The sequence below is a fragment of the Maylandia zebra genome, linkage group LG8 (genome assembly GCF_041146795.1).
Source record: "Maylandia zebra isolate NMK-2024a linkage group LG8, Mzebra_GT3a, whole genome shotgun sequence".
NCBI classification, from domain to species: Eukaryota; Metazoa; Chordata; class Actinopteri; order Cichliformes; family Cichlidae; genus Maylandia; species Maylandia zebra.
The window spans coordinates 19987217-20013771 of NC_135174.1; the positions used below are offsets into that span (position 1 = coordinate 19987217).

Here is a 26555-nt window from a genome sequence, read left to right on the forward strand (position 1 = left end):
ACGAGCCATCCCTATGATTGTAAAATCTGCAATAGCTGCAACCCCCTGTCGCGACAAACGTAAAATGCGGTCTCTGTCGTAAACTACTGGTATACGTCTGAAAAACAACAAAAACTGGCTGGATTTTAAGTTGTTATATTTGCTGTGACATCGACGGTAAGTTGTACTTTTGAATAAAAATGGAGACTTAATGCCATATTATATTTGTTAATATTTCTGCTGGGTGGTTATCATCAACAGTATAAGCAGAATAGTTAGCTTTATTGCTAGCAATGTTGTATCATTAAAAATAGTGAAACAGTCCTTCCAAGCTAACCCCTACCGGTTGGTTTGGATGTTTAAAAGCCTTTGTGATTACTAGAGCACGAACCACCTTGCTTTATCTGTGTTTGACACATTAAACTGGTAGTAACAACAGTCGTTGTTGTGTGTGTTGTTTAAAGTTTATCGAGGCAATGGCCGCGTCTTCTTCGTCCTCTTCTGCGGGAGGAGTGAGCGGCAGCTCCGTGACTGGCTCTGGGTTCAGTGCTTCCGAGCTCATCCCACCAAGGAAAGTCCTCTATACGTATCCAAAAGGCGCAGGGGAAATGATGGAAGGTACGATGAAGGAAAACCGGATAAAAGTACTTGTATAAAAGCTGCCCAAATGCTCCCAAATAGCCAGGAAATAGAAATCATATGAAAATCATATATAATGGTAGGAGGTTTGCAACATAATACCTTAATATCATAATATCTGCCAACTTTAGTATAACACTGAGAATATATGTGCCTGTGTTTCTAAAGTATTTAAGAAAGATATGTTACTACAAAGCAGAGTCTGCCTCTCTTCTTCACAATCAAGAGCTTTCTCTTGCACATGGTAGACAAATTAAGATAAAGCAAAACCCTTAAGCCTTTTAAGCTGTGTGGGGCATGGCATAGATTCAACAAAGGTGCTGGAAACATTCTTCCGAGTTTCTGGTCCATATTGACATGATGTTATTAAACAGTTGCTGCACATCCATGATGCAAATCTCTTGTTCCACCTGGTGACTGTGGAGGAAGTTTGAATACAGTGAACTCATTGTCATGTTCAAAAAGCCTGTTTGAGATCATTTGAGTCGTGTGATATGGTGTGTTATCCTGCTGGAAGCAGCCATCAGAAAATGGGTACACCGTTCTCATAATGGGGTGGACATTATCAACATCAATACTCAGGTAATATGTGGCATTTAAATCATACTCAAGAAAGAAAATATCTCCCACACAATTAGACCATCAATAGCGAGATCCAGTGATACAAGGCAGGAAGGATCCATACTTTCATATTGGTCCCGCCAAATTCTGACCCTAAAAATGTGGCAGCAGAAATCGAGACTCATCTGACCATGCAGCATTTCTTGATTTCGTGATTCACTGATTGCATGTTTGCGTTATCAAGCCGCTAAACAGGTGTGCCTAATAAAATGGTGGTTGAGTGTATACTAATGGATGTTGTCTCTTAGGCTTTGACATTGTAAGGTTTTTTAAAAAACCCAAAACTATTTTAGCTGTATTTTACTGTTGTTGTACTTCTTATGTCATAAATATATGAAATATTTTAAGATCTCTTTCTGATGTAGCTTGAAATCTATGTTTTGGCTTTTATTACCCTGGAGACGAAAGCTTGAATAAGAATTCTTTATTTGACTGACCTTTTTTTTCATTTTACGTTTCTTTTTAGATGGCTCTGACAGATTTTTATGCGAGTCTGTATTCAGCTACCAAGTGGCCTCAACACTGAAACAGGTTAAACATGGTAAGTCTAACTATATTTGCATAGCTTCACATTAGTCTTGGTTGATCTAATACGGGTGCCAAACCCATTTTACATTACAGGCCACATATAGCCTACCTTCATCTTAAATGGGCTGGATGAGTGAAACTCCCGTTTCTCACAGTGTAACTACAAATTTAATCCCTGCGAGATATATAGACGGTGAAAAAACACATTTTTTGTTTTGATCCGTTACTTAATCACGTTGGCATCATATAAATGGTTAGCATTATTTAACTGCATTTTAACTGTATAAAAGGCTAAAATTTATGCCCACCTTCAGTTGTTCTAAAGCCATGTGGGCCGAATTAAAATCTTTAGTTCTGGCTCCCAGGCTTTATATTTGACACCCCTGATCTAATAGAAACAGGTATACTAATGAGTAATGTCCATTCTTACAGATCAGCAAGTGTCTCGAATGGAGAAACTCGCGAGCTTGGTGGAGGAGCTAGAAGCAGACGAGTGGCGGTATAAACCTATTGAACAGCTATTGGGATTCACACCATCTTAAATAAAGAGATTCAGATGTCTTTTGCTTATTTAATCAGCCAAATAGAAGGAAAATGTAACCTTTTTTTTTCAAGTTACACATGATATTCCTTCTGTATTCTGTATCATAAGTTTAAAAGTGTTATCTGGAGATCCCAAATGTGAGATGTGTTATTTTATCACTTCTATATGATTGTTTTATTTTTAAACCACTTATTACATTAAACCCAGCATACTAAATAAAATCTTGTCAACAACATTCTTATAAATTAGTAACTACACAATTCACAAGTTAACAGATTTTCCATCTGCTTTAGGCTGTTCAAGATGATTCTCTCATTGGAATTAGCCTTCATGTTAATGTAAATACTACATTTGGTATTAAATCCCTGGAAGAGAAGCATTGTGTTTCCAAATGGCTCCAATGTAACTTATAAACATAAAGCCTGCTGCACTGTTGGTCTCTTCTCCTTTCTGTGTATGTCCTTACTCCACCAGCAATTGGAACAAAACAAAGAGAGCTTGTAAATAAAATCAGACTTGGGACATTCTTCACATTGGTTGCTGTTTGTTTTGCCTGGTGTGTATTTTGTCCAACTCCACCTCACTGTGTTAAGTTTTGTTAAATCCAAGGATAGAAAAGTATTTGTGCTGCTTTTTTTGTGGTATGTATTTTGATATTGCTGATATTGCTAAAGTCTGAAACCCATCAGTGCAGTTTTCCGTGCCACTTTTGTCTTGTGGTGACAGTGAGTAAACGTGCAAACTTGGTGTTTTCCTCAGTGAATGATTGTCTTCAAGCAAGTGAAGGGTGGGAGTGTACAGAGTGTACTGTACTGTACTGAGTGTTTCAGGACAGCCCTGAACACAACAGGACACACCTCTGGCTGGAGCCTAAATTTCTTTTTCTAGTTTGTTTCTGGCCACACTTTCTGAGAATCCAATTAAAAAGTGATTTCTCATAGTTTTTGTTGTTTTTACTCAAGCTACTAAATCTTCTTACTCCACGTCCCCTGCTAAAGATTTCTGATAACTTTTTTATAGCACCCACCTCAGAACATAGTGTTCCTACACGTGTTTATGTATTTCAGTTCCTGTCTAACAAAGTACAGTGTATTCCACGCCTACACATGTGCAGAAATGCAGCATAGCCTCTGGCTGCTTTCCAACATACAGCTGTGAGCAAAATGTGTAGTATGTAGCCTATGGCCCCGACACAAATAACTTGCTTTTGCATTCTAACAAATCCGCTATATGTTTTTACTCTCATACACAGTTTGTGTTATGCCTTAAAACACTTTGCTATCTTTTGTGATGAAGTAATAAATGGTGCAAAGATGCTACAATAACAACCCCCCGGCGCATTTCTGCATAGAACGTTGCTAAATAACTCTAATAATGATGATGATGATAACATATGTAATTTCTGTGCAGTCTTTTTGTTTGTAACTCAAGGGTAAATGTAGAAAGAGGTGTCCCATAGCCGTTTTTATTATCTGTTTTGCCTTGAGCACAGCGCACTGAGTGTTCTCTGCATCTCTGTGTGCCAGATAAAAAATTCTGATGTAATGGTTTAGCAAAACAGGTGACGTAATGTGCACTGCAACACTGAACCTGCTCATCCAGGCCTACATTCTGTTAAAATGTAGGTGCACATACAGAAAAACGGTTTACCAAATACCCACATAAGATATCAAACAAAGAAACAACAAGATCATTTTCAAGCCCACTCAAGTCCCCTGAAACATATCCATAACACTAGGGTCTGCTATTCATCCCCCACCACCCCCCCTCCTCCTCCTCCCCCTCCTGTTTGTCTTTCTTCTCTGCTGGCATGTTACCAGGCAAGAAGCAGCGCTGGTGTCGTGCCTCTCTTTTTGATTGGCTGGTTAGGGAGAGACAGGCGTGGCCTCGCAGCCCACATATATAAACATTGTTGCAGGACAGACTGCAGAGCTTGGCAGCTGGTGAGAGAAAGAGAAGAAGAGCAGAGGAAAGAAGTTTCCATATACAAATTGCAGACAATAACCGTTAAAACTACGCATCTTAAACATCCACCGCGACCTTGAACCACGCAGAATTTAAATAACGAGTAAGTACAATTAATTTATTTGCCGGTTTTGCTAGTTTACAGCTAATTTTGACAGTGAAACAGCTTCTAGCTGCAGTCAAATTAAAAAGGTGTTCTTTTTGAAAATGTTTATTGTTCATATCTTTAGCAGAAAGCTATACCTCAAAAGCCTGATATGTATGTTTAATTAAGTCGTTAAACGTGGAATTAACGGCAGTAGTTGGGTGCTCATCTGTTGCCTTTGTTTCTCCTGTGACAGTTGACCACATAAGCAGCTGATACTGCAGGGAGGACAACCATGCCTGAACTCTTTGCATATACTGACATCGGCAGCTCACCTCCTTCTCCAGTGGACAGCAGCGACAGAAGGCTGTCCTGGGGCAAACTGGTTCAAAGACTGACTGATTTCAGCACACCTGCCAGCAGCAGGAGTATGGAGTCAGGGTCCAACAATAGCAGCAGGAGTGATCTCTCAGACTCAGGTAAGCAATGCTGCATAGGCATCTCACATCTCATGATTCTTTTCTTCTGTATGCAAGTTTCAGGTTCTAACTCATTCTTGCTTTTACACAGGCTCAGATGTCTCAAGTGACTTGTGTGCCTTCAATGAGGACCTGTTTTATGATCCAATGGAGGAGACACTCTTAAAAGAAGTAGTGGACCTGATTGCACGAAGTCTGAGAGAAGCCAAAGACACAGATTGTGCCTTAAGATGTACAAAACTGCTCATTCCAGACAAACTTCTGGAGCACATTGGACAAGAGCTCCTTCATCTGGCAGCTAGTGAGCCCTGCGGTTTAAGAGGGGCTCTCATTGACCTCTGCGTTGAGCAAGGGGATGTTTGTGAGAGCATGGGACAGCTATCTGTGGACCCATACCTTGTCCCTACATTTCAGCTCGCTCTGGTGTTGAGGCTAGAGTCGGGCGGCCTTTGGCCTAAAATTCAAGGACTCTTTAGCACAAAGTCGCCTTCTACTCCAGTAGTGAGACAAGCTATTAAACTTAGCACTGGTTTCCGTGTGATCAAGAAGAAGCTGTATAGTTCTGAAGATCTTCTAATTGAGGAATGTTAAGTAATACAAACACTGATGTGCTTTGATGCTGACAAGAGGACAATAAAAGCTCACAAAGGGGCCTATTACTGTAATTACATGTATATGAAGCATTCTGAAGTGTATCAGATGGACTTTGTCATGATGTAGTCTACTGTTCCCACTGTAAAGGGGCTGAACTTTATGGTACCTGGAGCAGGCAGTGCTCCTAATACTCACTCACTGACATTCAGATTTTAAAATGACAACATGTAACCATCATATTATATCTGGTGACATGGCATTTACAAGTATTGGAAGTGCATACCTCAGTTTCTATTGAAACTAAACAACGGCAGCTAGCTATATTGTTATAGTTATTATTGAAGTTCATTGTGTTCTTTTTCTTTTTATACATGACAGTTAATTGAATTGGACAAAGCCTGATGAAGTGGTACACCAAGAGAACATTTGGTAACCTTTGTGAAGTGTGAAAGGCCTACCCTTGCTTGCCTTGTGCATTGTTTTTGCAAGCCGCGGCTAAGATTACAAATGTAACTTGATCTTGTGTTGTGCAGCCCTGTCCTGCTTCGGTTGATATTCAAATACTCAGTGAACTTTTTTTTGTACCTTTATCGAATGCAAATAAATTATTGTTTTCTAACATTTTGTTCTTTCTTATTATTATTTATTCAATCTTTCATATCCAAATGATCCATAGTTGACTTCGCTGACAGAGTTAGGAGAGATCTAAGAATGAGAGAAAGCGAATGAACATCAAGTCTTCAAATGTGCGTGCATATGTGAACCCAGTCTGCAAAATCTACAAACGCAAACTACACTAGAGCACACCAGCTGGTGCGGTGAGGTACAGTGGTTAACGGTATTCCGATGCAGAACAGCTGACAGGAATATGTGGCAGCCATTAAAGCCACATTAAAAAAAAGCTAGTGTGAAATTTGAAGAAGTCAAAGTCATGAATCAGATGTGCAGCATCTGCAGTCTGCAAAAAAAACAGCTGAGTGTGTTTGTGCTGAAAGAATGTGACGCTGCACATCCTGCCAGGCACATTTTGCACGTCACTGAAGAGCTGAACGTGCACGCCGCCTTGTCTCTAGTTCCCTGTCTCTGTAAGCCAGCCGGCCGGCACACTGTACGTGCCAAATGCGCTGACTGAGCTTTTATCTCCCATTCTGTGCCTGTTCTGTTCAAAGCAGAGAGTCACACTTAGCACATTTGAGCAACCATGTTTATTTTCATCTAGAATTAAAAACATGGTGGAAAAACGAAGTGAACAAGATCTGTATGGTTTTCTTATCCTCTCTTTATAATCTATTTCTCCAAGAAATAATACAAAGAATAAGTAGCATACTATAAACTTAAAAAGTGAGACAAAAAATGGCTTTTTCCGACAGATTGAGTAGAGACGTGACAGTTCCCAACTTGAACTGGTTAAAGTCTGATTTTGTGGATCGCCACGTCTCATTCTCATGGCATTTATTGTGAAGTTGTACTACATGTTTGCCCTTAATACATTTAAAGGAGGTAAAGTGACAGGGACATGTCCTAGTGGCTATCTCACACACAGCAGAAGAAGACAAATTTCAGGTGTTCAAGTGTCTAAAAAGCCTAGACATTTGACGTATTAGATTACTACTGCATAGTCTGAGAATGTGCATCTAAAATCAAAACCCCTCAAACTTTTCTCCATTGAATTACAGCATAAAATCAAGGTGGCATTCAATGTGGCATCTGTTATATTGCTACATAAATAACATCCATATGACTACATATAACTTAAGTATGGTCTGTTTTCATACCATTCCCCCCGAAAACAAATATAAAGTGTTCTTTATGTTCTTTCTTTAGTGCTTGGAGGTTCTCATTCTTAGTATTCGTTTTGACGTTTAGACATGGAATGCGCCTCCCTGTGTACTCAGAAACATTATGCCAATCCTAATTGATTGGTGATCACATCCTCATCAAATTAGCAAATTCTAAACATGTTTTCATGACCACAAATCACTATGATTTTTATTTTCCACAATAATTTGTCAACACAACTTCCAGTTTTTCATGTATTTCATGTAACAGTGTTTTTGGTATATGTGCCTATCTCTTAAATACTTTGGGTCAACTTCTGTTGTTTAAATGTGCTATAGGCTATAAATAAAATAGATGTAACAGTCCCCACAAAAAAATAGTTTCATTTTTATACTATGGTATTTTTTGTAATGGAAAAATACACAAACAAAAGAATTCATTTAACACAATTCAGTGGGATACATACCAAACTTAGAGGATAGAAACAAAGTATGAATACCATCATACTAGTATCGATCCAATACCACAGTGTTGATATCGATACATTCGATATTTGTATCATTCACCTCTACTATGCAGTCTCTCAACCTGCAATACAGGCTAGCCAGCTTTACTGTCCACAGACAGGAGTGTTAGCTAACTGGGTGCTAGCTGCCTAGCTTATCTTGAATAAAGATAGCTTATTTGTGCAAGCTACTTAAGGGTGGTTGGTTCTGAATGACATGTTTGTTACGATCATCAGCCAATCAGGATTGGCATAATGAAATAAATATTTCTGAGGAATACCCAAGGAGGAGCATCGCATAGTGAGCCATCGAAACGAATGCTTTTCTGAAAACCAGAGTTGCGCAAGTAACCTAAAGTTTTTCAAACCCACATTTTTTGAGGATAGCAAGCTATTTTAAGTACCATTTCCATTCTAAAACACTATATTAACGCTATATCTTTTTACCACATACTAGACTTCCACAGAAATTGTTTGAGTTAGTTTGTGTGATCTGTTTGGTGACGAGTGGTGCTGGTCTGCTCCTTGTTGAGTCATCTTCAGCCTCCAGATTGTAGAAATGCATCTTAATAAATTACTGGTAATCTTTTGTAGTGATTCTGGAAACCTGGAGACAAGAAAAAAAAAAAAGCCTTTTTCAAAACGTCTTCACAGCAAGCTGGTTGACTTTTGTTGACTTTACCACCATTCTTTTTAGAGGTTCAAGTGTCATGAAGCTGTGATTCTGGTAAGTAAAATTGGTCTGATGTGCTTGCATGATACAAGTATTGACATACTGAAGCCAAATATGGTATTGAGAAAACAGAGGATAACCAAGCGGAAAGCCTTCTGATGGGCTGTCTGTCTGGTTGTGTATTCAGTCTTTAGCCCCATGCCAGCTGGGATAGGCTTCAGCCCTCCTGCAACCCTAAGTTAATCAAGGGGAATCAATGCTATATATTGGAATGTCAATATTTTTGCCCCATCCCTGGTGCCAAAATGAGAAAATATTCAGAGTTTGAAGAACTTGCTTTGAATCATGAAAGCATTTTCATCCATGTAAAGAAGCTGTGATCTCGGACAACTTGGCGCAGCTTGGTGTGCGAGCCCTCTGTGCTCTTTGGTATAGATCGCTGTCCCCAAAATAGCGAGCTCTGTATAGCATTCCTTCCTCTGTAAAAAACAAACACACACACACAATTAAAAAATGATCTCAGCACTGATAATGACACTGACAATCACACCAATACTCATGCTTAAATTCAGATATAAGAATCATTTATTGTCATACTTTGCTGTTTCTCTTTCCAGCAGTTGTTGCGAAGGTTGGAAATATAATCATCCTCCACCGTTCGCTCCAGATTTTTCAGATTCACACCAGTGAACTCTTTGGAGAACTGCTCCCCCACATAATATGGCACCTTCAGGTTCTCAGTCAGCCTCTTCTGTGAGTAACCTGCTGACCTACGTGACAACAGGCCAGAGTGTGGGAGTGTTATCATATGACAGAATGCAGCACAGATCTTGCACCATCTGTCTGTCTTAACATGAGTCACTGCTGACAATGGTTTAAAGCAGGGCCCGAAACTGCAGGCGTATATCTGAACACACAAAGGCAGTGTACTGGGAACGGGACAAGACACATGACAGCAGCACAAACAAGAGGAGCTCTGTGATTAATTGGAACTAACAGAGGTAGCAGCAAATTAATACGAGCAGAAACAACGGCAAATACTGTGAAGGCAAATCTAACACAACCACCCAGCTTATGCAAAGATCGAGTGAAAGCACAAGTACCGTGAAAAAAACCTGGGTTGGATGCTGCTAACATAGAGATAATCTTTTGTCTAAGTCCCTCGCAGTTTTGCAGAACAACAGTTAGTTGTGTTACTTTAGATTCTTGTGTTACAAGGATCACACTCACGGCCTGAAGCTGAGGCTGTAGGAGGGGCTGTTGACCATTATTTGACTGAGAGCTGACACAATAACCAGGATGAGGATGGGCATGACTTGCACAAAGAGGGCGAGACCTCCCTGTGGAAAAAACACATTACAAACAAACACACACAGTCTCTGAGAGAAGCCTCAGCTTGTAAAATGGCAGATGACTAAATGTCTCCCCCTGCAGGCAAAACATAAACAACTCTATACAGTTACAGTTTAGCTTTTTAAGTATCAAACTTACATCTTGCTGTCGCTCTCTTCTCTCCCGCCTTTGGTAACGCATCCGCCCATTATTGTATATGTGAGCATGGCCTAGATTGATTTAACACATTTAGCACATAAAAAACGCACCACAGAAATATATATTTGCAATTAAAATACTCCGTCTCACATGCATTATATGGAAACACCAAACTATGAGACTAACTTGATGGATAACCTCCTCCAAAGAACATATTAAAGAGCTCTTCAGGTGAAATATCCGGCTCAAAGTTTCCATTGTCTGGGCCGTGTCTGGAAGGATGTCTTCTCCCTTCCTCACACTGATCGTACTGTCTCCTTTTGTTAACATTGCTCAGAACAGCGTACGCGCTGCCAATAGCTGTTGGAAAGTTAGAACATGAAGCTGCTATAAGTTGCTTTCTGTAAGTGCTATATGAACCTTGGATGAGTTTAATCACCGTCTTACCTTTAAACGCCTCTGTTGCCCCAGGAGCGCTGTTCTTATCTGGATGGAATTTCAAAGCAAGTTTTCTATATGATCTCTTCAGTTCATCCTCTGAGGCATCTTTCGACACCCCGAGAATTTCGTAAAAGTCTTTACATTGTTTTATCCTGTGCAGAGAGCACATGATTACAAATTTCAATCACAATTGCAGTCAATATACCCATCATGGAGTTTATTTTAACCAACAGTATGTTTATGTAATCAGCAGTCTTACGTACCTCCTCACAGCTTCTAGCTGATCAGCCATGTAGGATTTTGAAGACTCTGCAGGCTTTTCTTCAGGTCTGGCGTTCTCCTTTATGTTCTGCCGTTGTCGAGGCTCCGACACCCCGCTGAAGTCTGAATGGATATCTTGTCTGGGTGTAAATCCATTCTTTGCTATTACATCCAGCAATACTAGAAGATATGTTCAAAGATATTCTATCAAGTACTCAACAGCAGTTAAAAACACAAAATGTTCGATAGTGGGACTATCCATGTCATCAAGCAGATGTAAAGCTACCAAGCAATCAAGTTCAATGGTATTATAAGAGCTTCTTGGGGGCAGAGTATACAACTATAGCTATGTTTGAAAATCATTAAACTAAATATAGTTTTTGTTGGAGGATCTGTCTGCTTGTTGCAGCTTTATTTATTTTATTTTATTTTCAGATATGCTGTGGCTGCAGTTTTAACAGGTTTTATATTTATATGTGAGGTGGGTCATGGTCTAAGGCGTATCTGGGGTGTATGTGGGTGTCCACAGGAATCTAAGAAGAGGTAAAGTTGGGCACAAGCACATGCCACCATGTATAGTGGTGCAAAAAAGTATTTGCATCCTTCCTAATGTCATATTTGTTTTGCACATTTGTCCCACTTCTATGTTTGAGAATCAAAGAAAACTTAATGTTAGACATGGATAACTCAAATATAATACAAAGTGCAGTTTTTATATCAGGATTTCATTTATTAAGTGAAAAAACTAACCAACCTACCTGCCCCGTGGGAAAAAGTTATTGCCCCTTAAACCTAATAACTGGTTGTGCCATCCACGGCAGCAAGAACTGGCATCAAGCATTTGGGATAACTCACAATGAATCTTTCACATCACTCTGGAGGAATTTTGGCCCACTGTTCTTGGCAGAATTGTTTCAGTATGAATGGTCTGTTTAAGGTCATCCTAAAGTATCTGAATAGAATTTAACTCCAGACTTTGACTAGGCCAACCCAAAACCTTCATTTGGTTTTTATTTAAAGGTGGACTTGCTGGTTGCTTTTCAGTTACTTTGTGCGATTGAGCTTCAACGCAGGAACCGATCGCTGGTCTGATGTTCTTTTTATGAAATGCTGTGTGTTTTATGCCAGATGCAAAGGCACTCAACCTTTCTATAAAGTTCAGCTTTTGTCTCATCAGTCCACAGAATTTTGTGACCTTCTGGATGAGCCATTGATGTGCTCTTGGAGTACTATTGGTACTCCAAGAAGTACTCAATTATCAGAGAATTTTGTTTGATGATCTGAAGCATGTAAGTGGCACAAATGTACAAAAAAAATACAAAAACACAAAAACAAGAAAAAGACAACCTTTTTCACACCAATAAATATAGTACATTTGTTTGCATGTGTGGCTATATTGATCACTTTTCTGTTTTTATTCAGCTGAATGTTGTATTTCTGTATTTATTTAGTATTGAGCTACAAACCAGATTCCAAAAAAGTTGTGACACAAAACAAATTGTGAATAAAAACTGAATGCAACGATGTGGAGATGGCAAATGTCAATATTTTATTCAGAATAGAACATAAATCACGGAACAAAAGTTGAAACTGAGAAAATGTATCATTTTAAGGGAAAAATATGGTGAAATGTCATGGTGTCAACAAATCCCTAAAAAGTTGGGACAAGGCCATTTTCACCACTGTGTGGCATCTCCCCTTCTTCTTACAACACTCAACAGACGTCTGGGGACCGAGGAGACCAGTTTCTCAAGTTTAGAAATAGGAATGCTCTCCCATTCTTGTCTAATACAGGCCTCTAACTGTTCAATCGTCTTGGGCCTTCTTTGTCGCATCTTCCTCTTTATGATGCGCCAAATGTTCTCTATAGGTGAAAAATCTGGACTGCAGACTGGCCATTTCAGTACCCGGATCCTTCTCCTACGCAGCCATGATGTTGTGATTGATGCAGAATGTCGTCTGGCATTATCTTGTTGAAAAATGCAGGGTCTTCCCTGAAAGAGATGACGTCTGGATGGGAGCATATGTTGTTCTAGAACCTGAATATATTTTTCTGCGTTGATGGTGCCTTTCCAGACATGCAAGCTGCCCATGCCACACGCACTCATGCAACCCCATACCATCAGAGATGCAGGCTTCTGAACTGAGTGTTGATAACAACTTGGGTTGTCCTCTTTGGTCCGGATGACATGGCGTCCCACATTTCCAAAAAGAGCTTCGAATCGTGACTCGTCTGACCACAGAACAGTCTTCATTTTGCCACAGTCCATTTTAAATGATCCCTGGCCCAGTGAAAACGCCTGAGCTTGTGGATCTTGCTTAGAAATGGCTTCTTCTTTGCACTGTAGAGTTTCAGCTGGCAATGGCGGATGGCACGGTGGATTGTGTTCACTGACAATGGTTTCTGGAAGTATTCCTGAGCCCATTCTGTGATTTCCTTTACAGTAGCATTCCTGTTTGTGGTGCAGTGTCGTTTAAGGGCCCGGAGATCACGGGCATCCAGTATGGGTTTACGCCCTTGACCCTTACGCACAGAGATTGTTCCAGATTCTCTGAATCTTCGGATGATGTTATGCACAGTTGATGATGATAACTGCAAAGTCTTTGCAATTTTTCGCCAGGTAACACCTTTCTGATATTGCTCCACTATCTTTCTGCACAACATTGTGGGAATTGGTGATCCTCTACCCATCTTGGCTTCTGAGAGACACTGCCACTCTGAGAAGCTCTTTTTATACCCAATCATGTTGCCAATTAACCTAATTAGTGTTAATTGGTCTTCCAGCTCTTCGTTATGCTCAAGTTGACTTTTTCCAGCCTCTTATTGCTACTTGTCCCAACTTTTTTGGGATTTGTTGACACCGTGTAATTTTGAATCAACATATTTTTCCTTTGAAATGATACATTTTCTCGGATTAAACTTTTGATCTGTCATCTACGTTCTATTCTGAATAGAATATTGACATTTGCCATCTCCACATCATTGCATTCAGTTTTTATTCACAATTTGTTTTGTGTCCCAACTTTTTTGCAATCCGGTTTGTAGATTGGCGAGCTCAGAAGGATAATACCTGTGTTGTCAAAAATATTTTTTGAAATGATCATGGGAAAGTAGCATGTAGTAATCTTGGACATCTAGGACTTATTTAGCCTTTCTCCCAGTCCACTCCTGTTCACCTAAATTAAAGGCTTAGCTTTCTGTTAGAAAAGCAAATTAAAGCACTGCAGACACTTCATTTTAAAGTGAAATTCGTACAAAAAAAAGAATGAGAAAAAACGCAGAAGCTGCATAAATGAACCAGCTAGCTTAAGTGCTATCAAAGGCCCTGGCTACATGCGCTGCTCATGAGGAGTGCAGGTGATGCTGCGCATCTTCGCAGCTGAATGTGCGCCCCCCTCCCCCTTTCCCCCCATATTGACTTACCTTTGGCTTTCTCTGTCGGGAAGAGCCTCTGCGCCTTCTCCAGGAACCTCTGCGCCTTGTCCGGCTGTTGGTTGGTTAAGGCGGCCGCTGCAATGTCAATGCAGCGCTCCGCTTCGTCCCTGTTTACCTCCATCGCAGCAGGCATCAGCAGCAACTAACTGGACCAGAAGTAAATACGGGCGCCTGATGATGACGCCAGATAGATGCTGCAGGAAAAAAAAATATGTATCAGTCAGTCGGTGATATGCATTCATCAATGTGGTGCTATTTTTTTGTCTGCTGCTGGTGCATGGGGATTGGAGATTTTAGTAATAGGTGAGCCCTGTTTGCAGAAAATCAACAGTATCGGCTGCGTGCGCTGCCCCATTTTCACCATTAGATGGCGACAGATTGCCATTTTTTTTTTCAAATGTAGGTCAAGAGGGTGAACACCCATTGGTGTGTTTATCCATCCGTCCAACCATCCATCCATTTTCTGCTCCTCGCCCGGGTAAATATGGGCCGTGTGATCCTTAATTTGGCCATGCAGTGTGTATCTGCAATTTCCTAATGTTGTAAACCTGCTCAACATTTGGCAATAAAACCCTTTCTGATTCTGATTCTGATTTTGCAGCAGAGTCAAAGCTCTTCTTCACAGGGTGACGTAAACAGCCTTTTCGACCTGTTCTGCAGTGTTTATGGAGACTCAGTTGTTTTTTTTCCCGTCATGCCTAAAATACTTTTTCTGGTGTTCAGCAGCTTATGCTATTTTTGGGCACATTGAAAGTTTGTATCTCACAATTAAACTTCTATAGACGGAGAATGGGGATGACGTAACAGATGAAGCATCCTATTTTCCTACGTGGGTGGAGGACAGGGGGGAGGGGGCTCTACTGCCGGGGTTTGGGTACAGTAACTTGTTTTGTTCCACTTGCATCATTAACACAGTGCTTGTGTTTCACTCCACGCCTGATTTCAAAAGGAAAACGGTTACACGGTTCAATGTTTGTGCATGTCTAGACAGCAACAAGATCGGCTAGTCTCCAGAGGTGGCAAATATACATCTGGCAAACCGGAGAATGAATAAAAGGTGAACAGCAGATAAACAAACAGCCAATCAGAGCCCGAGCAAGAGGCGACAGGCGAGCGCTCATTGGTCGGCCACACCACGAGTTCTAGTTCTCATTGCGGAGCTATCACTCTCCCTTTTCTGGGTTACTGTAATTTTGGGTCAAGCAGACTGTCCTCCGTTTATCTCGTTTCTGCCCTTCTGCCTATCTTCGGTGAGTTATTGAGTAAAAATTTTCCCTCCCACAGGTGTTTCATCAGGGGTTTTTTTTTTTTTGGCGCGTTGGAGCGTCGCGTTACCGCTTTATAAGTCAGCATCGTCGCTACCGTCTTCCTCTTCATCCTCCGACAGCGCCAGCCAGCAAGCAGCTAGCCTGCCGGGGCTAGTCAGCACAAAATTAATTAACATATTGACAAAACAGCCTCCATTACACACAAAAAGCGCCGAGGCGACTGACTTCTCTCCTCTGTTTGCCGCTCACAGCATCACAGCACCGCTGCCACAATGACGGAGGCGGAGGCGTTAGAGAACAAGCAGCAGCAGCGCAAGTCCAGCAACGGGGATGTTCTTCCAGAGAGCGCCAGAGAAGACGCGTTTGATCACACGTACAAAGAGAAAGAGGGCCCAAAACCTCCCCGGATCATCGTATGGAAAAATGTCATACTGATGACTCTGTTGCACATAGGAGCCTTGTACGGCGTGTTCGTCGTACCTTCAGCATCTCGTTTGACCTTGCTTTGGTGTAAGTGCGAAAAGAAAATTGCCTGTTACACCCCCTTTTCTCCTTTTTTGCATGTTGGTTTTGTTTACTTATTTAGTGGAAATCATATTTTATCAAATCAACAGCTGTTATGTCAGCAGCACGCCCTGCTTTTCTCGCCGGTGGTGAATGCAAATAGGCGGCTGCATATATCTGTGATCCTCCCAGCATCCTTCATGGAGATGGAGGATTATAGATCAGGAATAAAGTCATCAGAGATTACATGTCACAGCACGTACCTTTAAGATGGGCTGTCAGGAAAATAAACTGGCCTCCTTAATGTCAGTTTTTTAAAAATAAAGGTCAAGTAGACAAATGAAGAATAGCTGGATAATTAGCATAAACTGCACTTTATTTATACAGTTTCTTCACTGCTGTGTCACAACTCTTTTAGCTTTTAGTCTTTCATGAACTCAACCATGAAATGTTTTTATTATTAGATTTGGCTTCTTTTACACTGTAAAGGACACAGCTTTACACTGTAATCTCCTTGGGAAACAGACAGGCCAGTGCTAACCAGGTGACCTGAGGGAAATTGTGCACAAAATCTAATCAAATCCCAAAGAGCCTTTTGGATCAAATTGATAAAGATTGTGGTAAACAAATACTCTAGTGCTTTAACAATTTATGCTATTTGGGGGGAAAAAACAGAAACGCATCTGTCTCGTGATCTGTCACTTGTTGCTGGATGTTCTTCCCAGCCCTAACAATAACAGTGCAATTGTGCAGAAAATAATGCACAAACACTGCAGTGTGCAGCATCTGCAACAAAGTGCTGTTGACATGAGCACAAAAGTAGGTCAAACTAATTTGCCCATGTGTTTCTTTCCACAGCTGTACTTTGTTTTTTGATAAGTGCGTTAGGAGTCACTGCAGGAGCGCATCGCCTGTGGAGTCACAGATCCTACAAGGCTACATTACCTTTAAGGATTTTCCTCAGTGTAGCTAACTCCATGGCATTTCAGGCAAGCAAAAATGACTGTTCTGCTGACACATCTTTTTAGTATACAAACACACACTTATGACCTGGAGCCAAGATAATAGCAGCTTTTGTTTCACTATAAGTACCGTGCTGTGTCAACAGTGTGCATAATCTTGATCTTAATTCCAAACCACAGAATGATATCTTTGAATGGGCTCGAGACCACAGGGTTCACCACAAATACTCGGAAACAGACGCCGACCCTCACAATGCCGTCCGTGGCTTTTTCTTTTCTCATATCGGCTGGCTGTTGGTACGCAAACACCCTGATGTGATCGAGAAAGGACGCAAGCTGGAGCTCACCGACCTGCTAACAGACAAAGTTGTCATGTTTCAGAGGAAGTAAGTGGCATGATTAAGGTTCAGACTTCACACTGCATCTAGTTGCTAAAAAAAACAACGTGCAATGGGTGCAAATAGCAAGACAGTAGTGTTGCAGTTTCTATAAATATAAGTAAATGTTAGAGTACTGCTGTGGAGATGTTTTCATAATGGCAAGCTGTGTTAGTCATTCTGGTTTAACAAGATGACAATTACTAACGTAAGATTCACGGAGAGCAGGCCTAAATGGAAAATAGGTCAAGTGGAAATAAAGGGGAAAAAAGTGAGCATTTTCTTATCTGGCAAACAGAGTTTTTGTATTTAAATAATTTGTTTTTTGCTGATACCTACTCTCGCTATCTCCTCAACAGGTATTACAAGCTCTCCGTGCTGGTCATGTGCTTTATTATCCCAACAATCGTGCCTTGGTACCTGTGGGGGGAGTCTCTGTGGGTGGCCTACTTCGTCCCAACTCTGCTTAGGTACACCTTGGTGCTGAACGCTACCTGGCTGGTCAACAGCGCTGCCCACATGTGGGGAAACAGGCCCTATGACAAGAACATCAACCCCAGAGAGAACAAGTTTGTCACTTTCAGTGCTATAGGTATGAACAACACCCCAACACATGCTCATGGCAGAAATTACACACCAGAATGTACAGCACAGGACAGCGAATGCTTGTATAGGGATATTTTTAAGTATTTTTTAAGTAAAATTGAAGAAGAAAAGCCAGATTTTTAATGTAAGTTTGTTACTTCGGTATAGCGTCACCTTCAGAGCAAATGTAATTACATTGTACATGATACATGCCCTCATTTTGCTTTTATTTGACTGCACAGTTGCGTCAAGCGTTCAGTGCAGTAAAAGTCAAATCATCCAATTATGCTTAAACAAATTTGCTAACCAGTGATTATCATCTCTCTCCCCTATAGTTTCTGTTTTGCCCTGTCTTCCTATGCTTTCTCTTTTTTCTTTTCTCTGTCCCCTCACCTCGCAAACGGTCGTGGCACGTGGCTCCCTGTTTCTCCCTGGTTCTTCTGGAGGTTTCCTGTTAAAAGCGAGTTTTTCCTTCCCACCGTCGCCGACAGCTTGCTCATAGGGGATCTTCCGATTGTTGGGAATGCCTCCTTAATACTGCAGGGTCGTTACCTTGCAGTATAAAGTGCCGTGAGGCGGCTGTTGCTGTGATTTCGCGCTATATAAACGAACTTGAATTGGACTGAATTGAACTAAAACAAAAGGAACGACTTTTACAGGCCCATGTAAACATTTTATTTACCAGATGTGCTAAATGGTGGATAAAATGTTTAAAAACAAAAAGTACATACTTGATTTGAACCTATTTTATTAACGATTTTTACCTGATTACCACTTTGTCCACCTCCTCCCCTCACTATGCATGCACCTTGTTCAACCAGTAGGAGTCAGCAGTGCAGTGACAAAGAGCACCCGATAGATATATCAAAAGAGCTGGATATTCTAAGATGGCACCCAGCTATTCACCCCATAGCAAGTTAAGTCTAGTTTTAGAAGAGGCACAATTTAGCAGCTGTATCTTTGGTAATGATTATGCAGGGAAGAAAGTCATCTTTTGTTAGGGAACATCACACGATGTCACCAATATACCACCACAGTCTGTCATTGTTCCTGCAGTTGCTTCTGAATTGTTTATTTTAGGGATGCAACTGCTGTGCAATTCTCGGATGATATTAACATTTAAAGCATTTTAGTCGATTCCAATATTTTTTTGTAGTATTCCTTTTCCTTTAAATAACTGAACAGTTTTAAAAGCTGTCAGCTCGTCACACCAGGTTCAAACAATTAGTCAGTGCAAAACTGAATTAATGCAGCAGTTAGCTGTCCGACACTGACTATCATTTTATATTGGTGAACAAGGCCAATGCCAATCTCTTGATCAGTTTTTCATAAAGAATTTATCAGAATTTAAATGTAGAATTTATGTGCATAAAACCATATAAACTCCTAACAGTCAAAGCCTGGAAGACACAAAATCACTACAAAGCTACGTGGTTGCAAAAAAAGTTTTTCTTCAGGGGGAAAAATGTTTCACAAGGTTGTAGACGTTCTACAACCTTTAGGCAAGGTCCACATGGCCAAGCTTTAGTTGCATTAGCTGGCTGGACACACACTAAAATAGGATAAGATAAAGATAAAGGGTATAAAAAAACGCTGTTATCAACATTTTTGGGTAACCCAGTCTTTCTTCATCAGGCTTTGTGCATACAGCTATAAAAGGAACGTTAGCTAATCAAGGACTACCTACTAAACTCGAGCCAAAAAGGTCATGGAGGAATAAAAATAGAGCACTGCTGGCTGAAACATTTATTTCGCTGTCTCTCAGTGTGTACCGTTGGCAGCAGCACATGAGAGCTTTCCAACTTTCAGCTTGAGATAACATGATGATGAAGATGTGCTTTTAGGTATAGTTTTAGTATAGTATAGGCCTAGTCTAGTTATTTACTAAGATAATATGACAACGGAAATAAATGTAATTGTAAATTTCTTGTTTATACACTGAGCTCTGCTCTAATCAGCTGGTTATGTTTGTAGCCAACAGGGAAATTGAGTTTCAGGTGGACAAACTATGTAAGATCACCACTCATGATTGAAGGGTGTTTCCCCTTGTCCCTTCTTTTTCCTTATCAGCCAAATAGCAAATATTGGCTGATAGATCGGCGGTTGATATATTGGTCGGGTTGTTCAATAGATCAATACGTTTTCAAAGCTCAGAATTGCTGGCTGCAGTATTAGTTAAAAAAGGACCTATGTGCTACTGCGTCTTTACTCTCTAGTTGTGTGGTATTACCATGGTTTGGCTGAAGCAGGTTTGCATCTAGGGAATATCATCAGGAGAAGAATGAAACCGAACTTATAAACATTAGAATTCTGGTTTGACAGCCTTTTTTTTTCCCTTTTATTTTGGTTTGTAGTACACCTCATAAGCAGGCAAACACCGACAAAGCTCAGAGACGATCTGAAAAGTGGGTGAGGTGGGATTATAAATACTGCAGGGAATGATTAGAGAATGGAAAGGAGGGAAGCGCGGCTCAGGTGACTTTACAGGTGGGAAAAGCAGACAGGTGGGAGCAGCAGTAATGACATCACAGCCAGTGGTATCGAACCACCCAAAACCTGTGACAACACCACAGGCTACCTGTAAACACAGATCCCAGCAGTGAAACAGTTGAAGAATCTTCTTTTTCTTTTAAAGACTGAAAACTGAAAACATGGAACGCGTTGCAAAGACGGCTTTTGACTGAAATCCAGTTTTACATGTTTTTTTAATCGTTCATTCCTGTTTCCTGTGCTTTGCAGGTGAGGGATTTCACAACTATCACCACACGTTCCCATATGACTATGCAACCAGCGAGTTTGGCTGCAAGTTGAACCTTACCACTTGTTTCATCGACTTCATGTGTTTCTTGGGCCTGGCCAAAGACTGCAAGAAGGTGTCCCGTGAGCTAGTCCTGGCCCGGATACAGCGCACCGGAGACCGCAGTGGCTAAGATCGCTAAACTGTGGTCAGCTTCAAGGCAAAACGACCGATAAGAAGAAATTCCACAGTCCTTTGACAGCTATACATTTCTCATTCTCTGAGGATTAAAGTCAGCTTTATAAGGGCCTTGACCACATTTTTGCTTGTTTTTGTGGTTTTTGTAGCTGTAACTAAACAAATTATTCAAGATGAAAAGAAAAAAGATGTTTCAGATTTGAATTAGATGCATTTTAAAAGTCACCTCCATTTTCCGCTGTTTTGCCACTTTTGGTGTGCATTCTTCATGCAAGATCAGTTATGTAGCCGATCATTTTTATGTAAGTATGAATTAATTATTCTTCAAAACTGACAAGGAGTGGAGCACTTAAATATGGAGTAACATTTTAACTGTTAAGGTACATTACTGCTTCAAGAGTGTTGCCTTTATTGTAGTTTACAACAAGTTTTCAACTGTTCTCATAAATAGATTTAATTTCTGAGCAGTTTAGATTTGAAATGAAGAGGTGAGAGGTCATGTTTGTTTTGCTTTTTGCAAAAAAAAAAAATAAATAAAATGCTTGCTTTAATGAAATATGAGAGAATACTGAGGGAACCCAGACCTTCTTATTAGCCTGAGCATTCTGACAACCAGTAGGCCAAAGCTTTACACAACCTGCAGGGTGCAACACTGTGGTTGCTTTTAGCAGAAATCTACACTGGATATCTATTGAGAAAAGTTCAAGCACTTTGAAAAAGATTAGCTGTGCGATAATTGGACGGAGTTTTCTCGCGATAATATAGGGAATTTGTTTAACATTAGAATGAAACTGCCGCTTAGCGTAAGCAGTTAATGAGAATTGTAACTTTACCTTAGAAAGATAAAAAATTTCACTGAGTTTTTGGGTGCTGGATGAATATATCATTAGTGCCAAGAGCGTGTCAAATGACAACATTTTTACAACCATCTCTGTGGTCCACTAGAGCACACTAAGTCGCCTCTTTGCATAACATGATTGTTGGAGTTGTTTTTTTTTAACATTGTGGCATGAGCGGCTTTTTGCTTAACTGATTTTATCCAACTTGTGTGACTATTTTGTCCTTAAACATCTGCAGCATAGAGCTCCCTGATAGGTGTAGCAGCCAGTCATGTGGCAGTTCTGGCGTTACAAAACAACATGTCACCCATGCATGGCGATATACTGTAGTAGGTGTTGTAGTGAGGTGTTGTGTCGGTGACTGTGAAGGCAGAACTGCGTCTATTTTTGTAACGTGCTGTGGAGCTGCATCGCTTTGGATCATCAGAACCGTTGGCGCCGCGTTGATTTCCGAACAGGGTCTGGTTTCCCTTTGATGTGCTACAAAGGTCGTTATTTCAGAATTTTAGGTGCATCAGTGTTCATGTTAATCTTTGATTCTGATGTGTGGAATGCGTAGATTATTTATGTGTTTAATTGTTTTTTCTTTCTTATCGACTTTCAAAAAAAAAAGCAAAAGAAAATATTGTTCGAACCTGATAAAAATATTTCTGCATTCCAATATTTGGCTGACAGCCTTGTAAAAATATATCTTTAAAAAAAATCTGAAAACTGGAGCAATTGTTCATTTGTTCTTAAGAGTCAGGATCAACCTAATGCCTTATGACTTGCATCCATTCCTTCGCTTCCTGTCAGTTGAGTCAAAAATGCTCGAGTACCGCAAAACAAATTTGACTTCTGAGTTCCGTGTTTACACTGAGTGGAACATTGTTTTTCTCCTAAAATCATGTTTAATTTTAGGCAAACGTAGCATGGCAACACTGAGGAAATGTACATGCAAACGGAGGATAGGATTTAAGCGTAAAAGAGTCCGGTACAAAATGAAAAGCTGGCGAGAATGTTACATCGTGAGGTTTAAAGCTGCAGTGCGAAACTTTTGCTTCCCTTTTATGGCCGTGAGAGCAGTTGTGGCGATCTGTGTTGCCCTAGCCGTTGATCACTTCTTCCTTTTTTTGAGATTGTGATCCTGCCCATGAACGCATTGGCTTTCATAGGGTTTTCCACCATTGCTTTGTCATTGTAGCTATGCCATGGGTGGTGAAAGCCGAAAGCAGGCAGACCAGCAGTAAGACTCCCAGTATAAAATGGAGCACCCATCAATTGCAAAAGTATGAAAAAGGAGCTGGGTGGAAGTAGGTTGCTTGTTGTAGAGACGGCAACTGAAAACTGGCTTTAAGATCCATGTATTTGTAAGTTAGATGTATATCAGTGGATCATCTTGTTTGGGCTTCCTGAGCTAATGCTATATTTGATATTTAATCCTTTAATTTGACTAAACAGATTTATCCATTAGGCTTACCCAGCTCCGTGAATGTAAATTAATTACTATCCAAAGGTCTCGCACTTTAGCTTTAACTTGGGCCCTGATAGATGGATGGTGCCAGCTTCTCTCAACTCATCACAGCATCTCGGCATAAAAACTTAAAACAAAGGTGCTGTCGTGAGGACATCATTAGAGCACTTACCAAAACAGATGGCATTATATACTATTACAACAACGCCGGCTGGCCAGAGCACCAAAAGCAGCGTTTTCCTAATGAGGAGAGAGAGGGGTCGAGCTGTTTTCAGTCTGATAATGTCTACTGTATTAAAAATCTGAAATAAATTCACAATATTTTCAATACACTTGTAATTCCATTAACAGTTGTTGCTCATTTATTTCTGTTTTCACTCTCTGTGTCTTTGGGTTTTATGATTCTAAATAAATTTGCGCTGTGCATGCCAAACATTTAGAGTAGTTCCATGAGACATTTTGGTTTACACATACTTAGTTCTCGCTTTCAGAATGGTTTTGTAGTTGGTGTCAGGAACGAAGCTAAATACGCCTGTGATTTCTAAACATTTCCTGGATATTTTGAATTGGTTTTCAAGATTTTAACTCCATAAGGACGTCTTATGGAGTTAAAATGCTTCTCGTTGTTGTTACTGCTGTCTTCTATCTTGAAATCCTTCACTAAAGTAACAGAGAAATAATAAGTAACACCTTAAGCACTCATTGAAGAGATTTAGTCTCAGCGATATAGATTTAACCTCGAAAGTGAGTAATTGGTGATCTCCTCTCTTTCACGTCATGGTAAAATTTATATTTTGGGATTTGTAAGATTACCAGAAGCCACTGGGCTTTCTGATCTTCATTTAATAGTCAATAAAATAAAATTGATTTATGAGAGGGGGAAATGTATTAGCTACGCCCCAAATGTATAAATCTATCTTATAATTTATGTTCAAATCTTAAATCTGTCCATTAACTCTTGGAAATGAAGGATTACACATTTAAATGCCTTGTCTGTGTCTACAGTTGTGGTCAGAGTTTTACATCCACTGATCACAGATATGAATGTCATTATAATTTGGGGCTTTTAATAATCTCTTTCGAATGATTTCATTTTCCAGGGTGGAATTATTGTACAGCATATATTTTAGTGACTTTATAAATTAAGAATTGGGTGGACAAATTTGAATTTATTTTGGATTTTCTTTAATCCACATAGTGTTAAAAAATATACATACAAATATGTACATACACTCATTTAAATCTTAATAAGTGCTGCTAAAGGTGCTTCAGTGTTGCTCAACTTGACAAGGCCAGGGTTTATTGCTTTCTCATTAGTAGTTTCTCTTAAAAATTATTTGTTTGACAGCACTCATTGGATCGACTAACAATCAGAACAATGAAAGCCCAAGACTGTCAGGATCTAAGAAATAGAACTGAACATTTACACAAGTTGGAAAGGTGTCTTCAAACAACTATATGTAAATACAAGTTATTCACATGTGTCACCACTGCCAAGGTGTATACCAGGGGTGGGGGCCTCAAGGGTCAGTGTCCTGCATGTTTTAGATGTGTCCTTGATCCAACACAGCTGATTTAAATGACCTCCTCAATGTGTCCTGAAGTTCTCCAGAGGCTGGTAATGAACTAATCATGTGATTCATGTGTGCTGACCCAGGGTGAGATCTAAAACCTGCAGTACACTCCAGGCCTTGAGGGCCTGGAGTGTACCCCTGGTCTAAACTCTTGCGCTCAGATGAAAGAAAATTGGGTAGGATGTTCAGGGACAATCTAGGAACCACCAAGGCTCAAGCCTGCTGTGAGATGGAAACTGCTTTAACATCAGTGCGACTGTCCACAGTAAAGCCAGTTTTATATGGCCATGAACTGCAAGGGTGCTGACCAAAAAGGAAGTCTCTCTTTCAAAATTGAGAGGTTCAAACTCAACTGAAATTTTCAGATGCCCACATGAACGAGCAAAATGCCTTATGGAGAAAGGTTTTATGGTCAGACAAGACAAAAATTAAGCTATTTAGCCATAGCGACGAGATATGTTTGGATGAGTAAACGTGAGGCTTTCACACCTAAGACCAGTGTACCAGCTATCAAGCATGGTGGTGGTAGCATCACGCTCTGGGCTGTTTTGCTATAAAGGTACATCGCACAAAGTGGAGAGAATAATGACAAGCAGGATTAACTTAAAATTTATCAACGTCACCTCAAATTAACAGCTAGATAGTTGAAACTTGAGACCAAACACAAATCAAAACTGATTTTGGCAAGCATGCTAACTTTAATCTTCTGGAATGGCCTTCCCAAAGCTCCGACCTTGTGGTCTACACTTAAAAGCCAGATCTGTTGAAGAAAACCAACGAATTTAAAAGACCACTACCAATTCTGCCAAGACATTTAGTCAAATATGCAGCTAGGATTATATAAGAAACTGGTAGAGGGCTACCAAAAGTGTCTGGTCACGGTGCAGTTTGCAGACATTTAGCCAGATCCTAGTGGGGTGTATGTATACTTTTGACCCTGTGGATTAGAGAAAATCCAAAGGAAATTCAAACTTGTTCACCCAATTATTGTTTTTTAAGTCAATAAAGACATATGCTATACAACCACTACACCTTAGAAAATTAACTGTTCAAATAAACATTTAAAAGCTCAAATACAAGGACATTCATGCCCATTATGAGTGTATTGACCCTTCTGACCACATCTGTACATCAACTTCATTTTGAGTTTAAAATATGTCGAAATGAAGGTTTTTGACATCGCAGTGTTAAATTGTCTCCAGTGATATCATACTCCATAACCCTAACCAAGTGCGAGTGTCTGTGAAGAAGCCAGCTGGAATGGTTTGGGGAATGGCATGTTCCTGGTTGCCTTTGGGCTTCTGTGGCAAAGAACTCATCCAGTGTGCTGCTGGCATAAGTGATCAAGTCAAATATAACCTCTGCCTGATTTCCACAGTCCAGAGAGGAATGTAGGACCAGTGCGGTCACAAGAGACCAGTTTAACATGTCAGACTGTACTAGGTTAAGGAGTATGTGTCTCAAAAGAGTGATTCCAAAATCTAATCATGCAATTTTATGCATTTTTTTTTTGTCTTTGTTCTTTATTTGCTCTGTAAGTGAAGGGTTGGAACCTCTTAAGTGTCATTATGTTGTTTGTGTATTAATGCCACATGACATTATGGAAAAAGTCTAATAAAATGTTGAAGTTTTACAGTCTTTATTTGATTATTTTGTTTTTTCCACCATCTTCCATTCCTGATTTAGAAGCATGAATTGCAAACCAGCCCCTGCTCATTTCGATCCTCAGATGGACCGGCCAAAGGGACACGAGTAAAAGACCTGCATTTCCAATTTTGCCCGTAATTTTTTCTTATCATCACAGCGTGGACAGACAGGAGGCAGACTGGGTGAATAAAAAGCAATCTGTTTATTCTGGCTATTGTACAAAAAGTCTAAAGCAAAGTTCATAAATAAAGTGGTGAAATCCAATGACACACAAGTGCACACAACCAGAAACACACAAGGGAGGTTAGCAGACACAAAGGCAAACACTGATGGGAAGACAACGCTTATATTTTCATACACATGAGGGTAATTAGCAGAAGTGGATGCGGGT

General features: G+C 40.2%; 4 protein-coding genes across 4 annotated transcripts; 3 read left to right on the forward strand and 1 right to left on the reverse strand.

The window, feature by feature from the left end:
- The first annotated feature begins 7 nt into the window (after positions 1 to 7).
- Positions 8 to 2842, forward strand: anapc16 (anaphase promoting complex subunit 16). The gene is made up of 4 exons (XM_004561233.4): positions 8 to 156; positions 444 to 597; positions 1706 to 1780; positions 2200 to 2842. Exons 2-4 carry the CDS (start codon positions 456 to 458, stop codon positions 2307 to 2309), a joined length of 327 nt encoding a protein of 108 aa, XP_004561290.1. The 5' UTR covers positions 8 to 156; positions 444 to 455; the 3' UTR covers positions 2310 to 2842.
- Positions 2843 to 4224: 1382 nt separating this feature from the next.
- Positions 4225 to 6053, forward strand: ddit4 (DNA-damage-inducible transcript 4). Its single transcript, XM_004561231.5, has 3 exons — positions 4225 to 4379; positions 4618 to 4840; positions 4932 to 6053. The coding sequence occupies exons 2-3, from the start codon at positions 4657 to 4659 to the stop codon at positions 5429 to 5431; spliced, it is 684 nt and encodes a 227-aa protein (XP_004561288.1). The 5' UTR covers positions 4225 to 4379; positions 4618 to 4656; the 3' UTR covers positions 5432 to 6053.
- Positions 6054 to 6620: 567 nt separating this feature from the next.
- dnajb12b (DnaJ heat shock protein family (Hsp40) member B12b) lies at positions 6621 to 14342 on the reverse strand. The gene is made up of 9 exons (XM_004561230.4): positions 14009 to 14342; positions 10587 to 10764; positions 10330 to 10475; positions 10069 to 10242; positions 9883 to 9953; positions 9622 to 9731; positions 8989 to 9161; positions 8729 to 8870; positions 6621 to 8325 (listed from the first exon to the last, which is right to left on the reverse strand). Exons 1-8 carry the CDS (start codon positions 14151 to 14153, stop codon positions 8749 to 8751), a joined length of 1119 nt encoding a protein of 372 aa, XP_004561287.1. The 5' UTR covers positions 14154 to 14342; the 3' UTR covers positions 6621 to 8325; positions 8729 to 8748.
- Positions 14343 to 15126: 784 nt separating this feature from the next.
- On the forward strand, positions 15127 to 23291 carry scd (stearoyl-CoA desaturase (delta-9-desaturase)). The gene is made up of 6 exons (XM_004561229.5): positions 15127 to 15270; positions 15540 to 15798; positions 16651 to 16781; positions 16935 to 17140; positions 17491 to 17723; positions 20456 to 23291. Exons 2-6 carry the CDS (start codon positions 15561 to 15563, stop codon positions 20644 to 20646), a joined length of 999 nt encoding a protein of 332 aa, XP_004561286.1. The 5' UTR covers positions 15127 to 15270; positions 15540 to 15560; the 3' UTR covers positions 20647 to 23291.
- The last annotated feature ends 3264 nt before the right edge of the window (positions 23292 to 26555 follow it).

What these genes read in the sequence shown, in the direction of transcription:
- anapc16 (XM_004561233.4), top strand. Translation starts at nt 456, where the DNA reads ATGGCCGCGTCTTCTTCGTCCTCTTCTGCGGGAGGAGTGAGCGGCAGC. An exon ending in CGCAGGGGAAATGATGGAAG is followed by an intron (nt 598 to 1,705) that starts GTACGATGAAGG and finishes GTTTCTTTTTAG; the next exon opens with ATGGCTCTGACAGATTTTTA. An exon ending in ACTGAAACAGGTTAAACATG is followed by an intron (nt 1,781 to 2,199) that starts GTAAGTCTAACT and finishes CCATTCTTACAG; the next exon opens with ATCAGCAAGTGTCTCGAATG.
- ddit4 (XM_004561231.5), top strand. Translation starts at nt 4,657, where the DNA reads ATGCCTGAACTCTTTGCATATACTGACATCGGCAGCTCACCTCCTTCT. An exon ending in GAGTGATCTCTCAGACTCAG is followed by an intron (nt 4,841 to 4,931) that starts GTAAGCAATGCT and finishes GCTTTTACACAG; the next exon opens with GCTCAGATGTCTCAAGTGAC.
- dnajb12b (XM_004561230.4), bottom strand. Translation starts at nt 14,153, where the DNA reads ATGCCTGCTGCGATGGAGGTAAACAGGGACGAAGCGGAGCGCTGCATT. An exon ending in GAAGAGAGCGACAGCAAGAT is followed by an intron (nt 9,732 to 9,882) that starts GTAAGTTTGATA and finishes TTTTTTCCACAG; the next exon opens with GGAGGTCTCGCCCTCTTTGT. An exon ending in TACAGCCTCAGCTTCAGGCC is followed by an intron (nt 9,162 to 9,621) that starts GTGAGTGTGATC and finishes GTTGTCACGTAG; the next exon opens with GTCAGCAGGTTACTCACAGA.
- scd (XM_004561229.5), top strand. Translation starts at nt 15,561, where the DNA reads ATGACGGAGGCGGAGGCGTTAGAGAACAAGCAGCAGCAGCGCAAGTCC. An exon ending in GTTGTCATGTTTCAGAGGAA is followed by an intron (nt 17,141 to 17,490) that starts GTAAGTGGCATG and finishes TCTCCTCAACAG; the next exon opens with GTATTACAAGCTCTCCGTGC. An exon ending in TGTCACTTTCAGTGCTATAG is followed by an intron (nt 17,724 to 20,455) that starts GTATGAACAACA and finishes TGTGCTTTGCAG; the next exon opens with GTGAGGGATTTCACAACTAT.